Genomic DNA, 6,733 nt, shown 5'->3' on the forward strand with positions numbered 1-6,733 from the left:
CACTCCTCACATTTGTTTCTCAAAAGAATCCATGACGACATTAAAATTCTCTTTGGTAACAACTTTTTGGGCTACCATTTATCATTTATGTAATATAATATGTATTCACAATTCAATAAGGTGCATCCCATGTTACTATCCCATCAGTTTTTGTGATTTGTAATTTGTTTGTTTGTTTCTTCACCTCATTGAAGAGGCGGCGCTTCATGTTCATACCATTTCACCAATAAAATAGCGTGGTCGGCCCGCCATTGGCCCCATCATCATTATTGGTCATTTTAATTCCAATAATGTAGCTTTCTCATGCCCAAAATGGAAAACTGAAGCTCGTTTCTCACACACAGCAGAGAACTTTAATTAATGGATAATTAATTGAACTAATAACACTAGAAATTAAAGCAAGTTTTGGAAGGCGTATTGATTGGGTCGTCTTTTTCGCCGTGCATAATTTTAAGGAGTTTTTTCAGACTGTGCAGTCTTCCGTTTTTTTTTTTTTTTTTTTTTTGCTCTGTGTTATTTATTTGATGCTGATATAGCTGAGTGTACTTATGGTAGGATTATGTGAGCAGCAGATTAAAAAAAATAAAACCCAAGGCGAGCAAATATAATCCATGGCCGGGACGTGTACGGCTCATGGCCTCTCGTTCCCACGAGGTGCTCGCGCTCAATAAAGAAATCCACTCCCCATCGAATCAACAAAAGAAGGAAGGAAAAAAAAAAAAGTCCCTCCCATCCCACGGATGTCACCTACACCGTCCCCCGTCCGTCCGATTCGATCAGACGGTCCGGAATAATGGACCTATCAGACGGTCCCCGATATTTTCTCCGTCCGGACGGTAAAACCGGGATACCGGCCACTGGCGGTAGCCGTACTGCACAACTTATTTCCGATGCCTTCGTTTCTATATATACTCATATTTTAGGAAGGCCATTTGATCCATGGTGCCTGTGCTGTTCGGCTCGTCGCACGTCCAATCACGTGCCTTTCCTTCCCGTTCTCTTCGTTTCTCCTCCGCCGCCCGCGGCCGCTGGAACCTTCTCTCCGCCGCTGCCCACTCATCAGTAAGAAGCATGCGATTCCTCCGAGGTTTCTCCTCCTTCTCCTCCTCTGCTCTCGTTGTTATTAATTTTCTTTTATCTTTTCTTGGAGATCGAATCCCAAATGACCATGGGCTTCTCTTTGTTTCTTGCTTTGTTTCTGATTAAGGATTCCCGCTCGGATCTAATATCGAGGGTTTTGTGTCCGTTTTGTTAGTTCTCGATCTCTACTCTCTAGCTGGGAGATAAGAGGCCGGAAAGAACGAAGGAGGGAAGGAGGAGACCCAAAGAGAGAGAGAGAGAGAGAGAGAGCGGAGACCATCTGGTGCATGTGTTGGAAGATCTGGAATCATCGCCGGCGGTGAAGTGGGAAGCCAAATGTTCCGCAAGAACGACTCCGCCTTGTCCTGCTTCTACCTCTACTTGCTCTGGCTCTTCTTCCGCAAGTAGGCGACAAGCGAAACCCTACCCGAGAAGAGAGGATTTCGGAGGAGAGGGCAGAATTTGATCGGATTCTTGAGAAATCGAAGTCTTGGTTGCGATCGGATTCTTGAGGAAGGATGATGATGCTGGATCTTAACCTTGCGTCTTCCGGCGAGTTGTCGGCTTTTAAGGAGAAGCCGCTCCCCGATGAGGACTCTGGGACCTCCAACTCCTCCGTTCTCAATGCTGAGGCCTCCAGCAACGCCCGCAATGACGACTCCTGCTCTGCCAGGCCGGCCGCCGGCTTCCAGTTCGGCATCCTGAAGCGCTCCGCGTCTGCGGTAAGAGGGAACGAGGTGGAAGAGGAGATCGAGGGGAGTGGAAATGATGTCTCGCTGGAGTCCAGCTTCCTCACCAGGCAGCTCTTTCCTCCGGCTTCACCAGCGGTTCCAGAATGGCCCCAGCTACCGGCGGTAGCGGCATCTTCGTCCGCATCATCCAGGCAGCATTGGTTGGATCTCCGCTTCAGCCAGTCCGACGTTCCAGCGGATGTCAGGGTTTTGCCGCAGCGGCAGCAACAGCATGTCAAGAAGAGCAGAAGGGGGCCACGCTCTCGGAGCTCTCAGTACCGGGGAGTCACGTTCTACCGGAGGACCGGGAGATGGGAATCTCACATCTGGTTGATTCGCTATATTTCTTCAATTTTGTGATTGTTTTTTCTTTTGTTTTTTTGGTTCCGGTTATGATTTATCAAAAATTTGTTGTTTGAAAATTATGCAGGGATTGTGGGAAACAGGTTTATTTGGGTAAGTTAATTCGGGCAATTCTGTTTTAATGATCGGGTATTTGTTTGCCTGCTCATCTGATATCCTCTGATATCATATGTTTTTTAATGGCTTGGATTTTGTAGGAGGTTTCGACACTGCTCAAGCTGCAGCCAGGTTGAAACTGAGTTCTGTTTATGTTGAGCCCTGTTGCTATTCGTCTTTTCCTGGTTAGTCAAAATTTAATTTGGAAAAATCGTGTTCTAATTGCAGGGCTTATGATCGAGCTGCGATTAAGTTTCGAGGAGTTGACGCTGACATAAATTTCAATCTTAGTGACTACGAGGAAGATCTGAAACAGCAGGTGATCAAGCACCTGAAATTTATTGAGATAGTTTGTCCTGTAGGAGGATTCTGGCTTATCTACTCTGGATTCTTCTTGCTGATCAGATGAGGAATCTTACGAAGGAGGAATTCGTGCACATACTGCGTCGCCAGAGCACCGGGTTCTCGAGGGGAAGCTCAAAATACAGAGGGGTCACCCTTCACAAGTGCGGCCGCTGGGAGGCTCGCATGGGGCAATTCCTTGGAAAGAAGTGAGCAATCCTTTCTTTATGCTTTGTTTTCTAGTTTGTTCCGTTTCCTCCTTGGAATCAGCCTGAGATTTTGCTCTTGCATGTGATTCCTTGCTGATAATATATTGGGTCTCGAAGCTTGAGATCCATGGTTCTATCTGTTTGGTGAAAGCACCTTAAGCTGTATGACTAGATATGTTAACTGTCCTGGTTCTTAGACAAATGAAAAAGAACGTGGAGACCCAGTCTTCACCGATTGAGAATGCAATACTTGGGTGCAGGTACATATATCTTGGGCTATTCGACAGCGAAATAGAAGCTGCAAGGTCTTATTGAGCATGGGATTTTTCCAGTGCTGACAATGAATCTCTTTGCTTACTGTTAACTTCAACAGGGCTCCATTCCAACATGAATCTCTTTTTTTTCCTATTCCTTTTTGTTTTTTTAAATATCAGGGCTTATGACAAGGCAGCTATAAAATGTAATGGAAGGGATGCTGTTACCAATTTTGAGCCCGGTGCCTATAAAGGAGAACTGCTTACTGAGGCTAACAGTGAAGGTATCATCTGCAAATTGCAATCTCTTTCTTTATGTGCTTTGGAGTTAGAGGTTGTTATATTCATTCATGAAGATTAATTAATCAACTGTGGTGAATTGATTTGTTGATTGTGGATCTTTTTGACATAGCCACCGGCCATGATATTGATCTGAACTTGAGGATTTCTCAACCTGTTGCCCATAGTCCAAAGAGGGATCACAATTCAGTAGGCATCCAATTCCACTATGGCTTGCTTGAATCTTCTGACGCCAAAAAAGCAACGGTAATTAATTTGCTACAATCATATTTTATCTTTTATTTAGTTATCTCTTCTCACATTTGGAGAAAGTGAGAATCTCTTTGCTCTCTTCCATAAAACATGTGTTTGTAGAACGGCGTGCTACCTAGAGTTAGATCGACCGTGCCAAAAGCAGGATCCGGAACAAACATCATATAAATCAAGCAAAAATAGTAGAACAAAAAATTTGGGAGAGAAAAAAATAAATTTGTTCCAAAGAAAATAAAAATTGAAACAAAGAGTTCAACTCCCTTACCTCACCAAAAATAATTCTCTCCAAGTTTTCGCATAACTTTCTCCCTCTATTTATGAAACCACACACTCTCTTCTACTGCAAGGCAAACAAAAACATTAATATTCCGCTTCAACTAATAAACAAATTTAAGTATATCAAGCTTAAGGCTCAACCTAACTAAAATAGCCAGCACTAAAAAGACAAACTATTCTAACTAGAGTTAGAATAAAAAATAAAGATAAACTAGGAATGGAATCCTCGAACAAAAAGGATAAGAAATGGACTTCCAACATTATTTGATTGAGATGCTCATTCCTCACTTCATTTGCATTCAGTTTTTCTCAACCAATATTGTCATCTTGCTATGTTATTTTTTATTTTCAAAGATTAAGAAGTTAGGAGACTCTGTAATGTACAACCAGTGTCCTATTACCTTACTGTTTTTTGTGCCTCGCCGCTAGCTTATTTGTTGGATACCTACAAATGCCTGTCTTTGATTTATAAAAGCTAATGGACCTATTTAATACCAGAAAGCTGTTTGATAACTAATAATACGGACTTCTCGTTGTCTTTATCTTCTACTATAGATTGATAGCCCTTCTTCCCTGTTGGCTGGTCAGCCGCATCATGTATGGACTGCTCAATACCCGGCCCCCATTGAGGTAATGTTTTACAATTTTTTCTTTTTATCGCAAATTCTCCTTAGCTAAATGTCAAATAAGATTAGCTTAATCCTTTTTTTTTTAAAAAAAAATAACTTGATTTGTCAACTCTTGCAGAAGCTGGTGGTTTAGATTTTGAAATTCAACCATTTATTTTAGCTTCTAGTTTCACTGTATTGCATATGGTTTTAGAAATCAGCAAGTTCTGGTAGTTATTTTGCTTTGTCTTTTGCCACAACAATTGTATATGGTTGGGCTTTGTAAATTTAGTAAAGTTAGTGGTACTCGCGTCTGAAACGGTTCCCTGAAATGAACATCTAGTAGTTGACATTCCGAACCGCTCAACAGCTTGTGGAAATGCTATAATTTTTATTGGTCAAAAATTTTCTCCTTTGCAAGCATCTGACTACGAGGTAGGATAACTTGTTAAGCTATGGATACCCAGTGACACTAGACTTACTGTTTTCTGGTAACTTTTTATCTCGGTGAAACCAGATCGTTAAGACGTGTCTCATCCACCATTAGCTGTGAAATGCATATGTCACGCATCTGAGATTTCAGTTTGAAATTTTCTGAATGAATTATTACCTAAGAGCCAGTTCCCTTGACATATCCGCTCATTGGGAGGGTGTCATATGTCACCATCCACGTCAATTTCCATAATAGAGTGGGCGCAGGGCACGGGGGGGCATCTGTAGCATTGGTCATGGTAAAAATTTAGCGGTCCTTTTTGAAGGTTTCATCAGTTTGGCTTCAGCCTAAATAGTAAAGTGTCTCTTATTTAAAGTATCTTAATTGTAGCCTAAGGGGCATACATAATTTCATTAATACCTTCTTTGGCGAAACAGGTCTTATCCTTTTGGGAGCGAGTATCAATTAACCTCAGAAGTAGGCACATCGAAAATCAAAGATTAATGTCTAACCTGTAATTGTACAAGAGCAACCATATTCCATTCAAGGATAATTAGCCTTTTCTAGGAGGTCACCTAGCTCGTAACGTTGCAGTCTTATTCTGTTGACAGCCATTTGTCGCAAGTTACATAGATACTGAGCTTTCATAATATGCTATTGACATGCTCTGTTTTTCCTGTATCATTTGTTTACGGCATGTATCGCATATAGTTGTGTCGACTGCATGTGATTAGTTGCTGCCTATGATTTACAGGAAAGAGCAAGGGAGAAGAGGCCTGAGGTTGGTTCTCCAGCTCTACCCACCTGGGCATGGCAGATGCATGGCCCTGCTCCATTTTCGCTGCTCTCTTCTGCAGCATCATCAGGATTCTCAATTACTGCCGTCACATCTGCCCATCCTTCGGCATCCCTGCAATCCCAGTTCGACCCACTAGCTCCGTCCAATTTTCTTTTCGAGAGCTGAACCCATGTGCTTGGACTTCTGCATGATGTATGCTCTCGACGCCAACATCTCTAAAGGGAGCGGCGGAGGGTAGCCATCTGCCAAGTAATAATACGGGGATGGTGCTTTGTTTTCAAATTTCCCATGGTGCGAGTTCGGATTTTTAACAGTTGTACGCCAGCTAACTTAAAGAGTGGATGGTCGTGATTGGAGATTAGCTTTTGGCCTGCTGCTGGGACTTTGTGGGTGTCCTCGAATGGAGCCTTTTTTTTTTTTTTCTTTGCCTTTTGAGGGTACGTGGATTCGAAAGAAGAAAGACCGGCCAGTTGCCACTCTGGCTCCGAGCTCTCTTCTGGCTGGCCTGAAAGCATCCTTCCTGACTGCTTGTTCTGAGTTCTCTTCCTTTATTTATCTTCTCATCTCAATGGATTCCAGCAGGGCCCTGCTTTTGGCAAACGCGATGCTGTGCCACCGTTATTATTGATGGGTTCCCTTGCAATAAAACTGACGAAGCTGTGCCGGATGGTTTGTCTGGGCTTGTTTTGTTTTTTTACATGGATTGATTGATGGGATATTCTCAGTGAAGTATTCTTGGCAAGGTACTTTTTTTTTGGTTTCACTTCTGTGTAAACAGTTGAAACGGAAGCGGGGGGGTAGAGATACGTCTCTTTGTGGTGGTAATGTAGCTGGTCTTTCGTATCAGGAAACAGCCAACGGTTACCGGCTGAAGCCGGTTATAACAATTGTTTCTTCTGGGCTGCACGCGCAACGTAACTCCTTCCACTCTCGGTCCAAGCGCGTACGCTGCGCCGATTCTAATGCTCTTGGGTTCTAGCTTTGTGTTTT

The 6,733-nt window shown here is 42.9% G+C and overlaps 1 protein-coding gene across 3 annotated transcripts; it reads left to right on the forward strand.

The window, feature by feature from the left end:
• Nucleotides 1-924: 924 nt before the first annotated feature.
• LOC103706643 (APETALA2-like protein 1) lies at nt 925-6,485 on the forward strand. Of its 3 annotated transcripts, none has more exons than XM_008790807.4 (11): nt 925-1,087; nt 1,208-2,140; nt 2,242-2,267; nt 2,372-2,402; nt 2,499-2,589; nt 2,676-2,821; nt 3,082-3,126; nt 3,256-3,359; nt 3,488-3,621; nt 4,459-4,533; nt 5,699-6,485. In XM_008790807.4, exons 2-11 carry the CDS (start codon nt 1,599-1,601, stop codon nt 5,906-5,908), a joined length of 1,404 nt encoding a protein of 467 aa, XP_008789029.1. In that variant the 5' UTR covers nt 925-1,087; nt 1,208-1,598; the 3' UTR covers nt 5,909-6,485. The 3 variants fall into 3 exon arrangements, with proteins under 3 accessions (XP_008789029.1, XP_008789030.1, XP_008789031.1); XM_008790808.4 differs by having other exon boundaries at nt 1,256-2,140; XM_008790809.4 differs by lacking the exon at nt 3,082-3,126.
• Nucleotides 6,486-6,733: the final 248 nt, after the last annotated feature.

This window comes from Phoenix dactylifera, chromosome 13 (assembly GCF_009389715.1).
Source record: "Phoenix dactylifera cultivar Barhee BC4 chromosome 13, palm_55x_up_171113_PBpolish2nd_filt_p, whole genome shotgun sequence".
Lineage (NCBI taxonomy): Eukaryota > Viridiplantae > Streptophyta > Magnoliopsida > Arecales > Arecaceae > Phoenix > Phoenix dactylifera.

Excerpts from the sequence above, each read along its gene's own strand:
- LOC103706643 (XM_008790807.4), top strand. The coding sequence starts at position 1,599 with ATGATGATGCTGGATCTTAACCTTGCGTCTTCCGGCGAGTTGTCGGCT. Across the intron at positions 3,127-3,255 it reads AGCGAAATAGAAGCTGCAAG|GGCTTATGACAAGGCAGCTA; the intron begins GTCTTATTGAGC and ends TTTAAATATCAG. Across the intron at positions 3,360-3,487 it reads TACTGAGGCTAACAGTGAAG|CCACCGGCCATGATATTGAT; the intron begins GTATCATCTGCA and ends TTTTTGACATAG.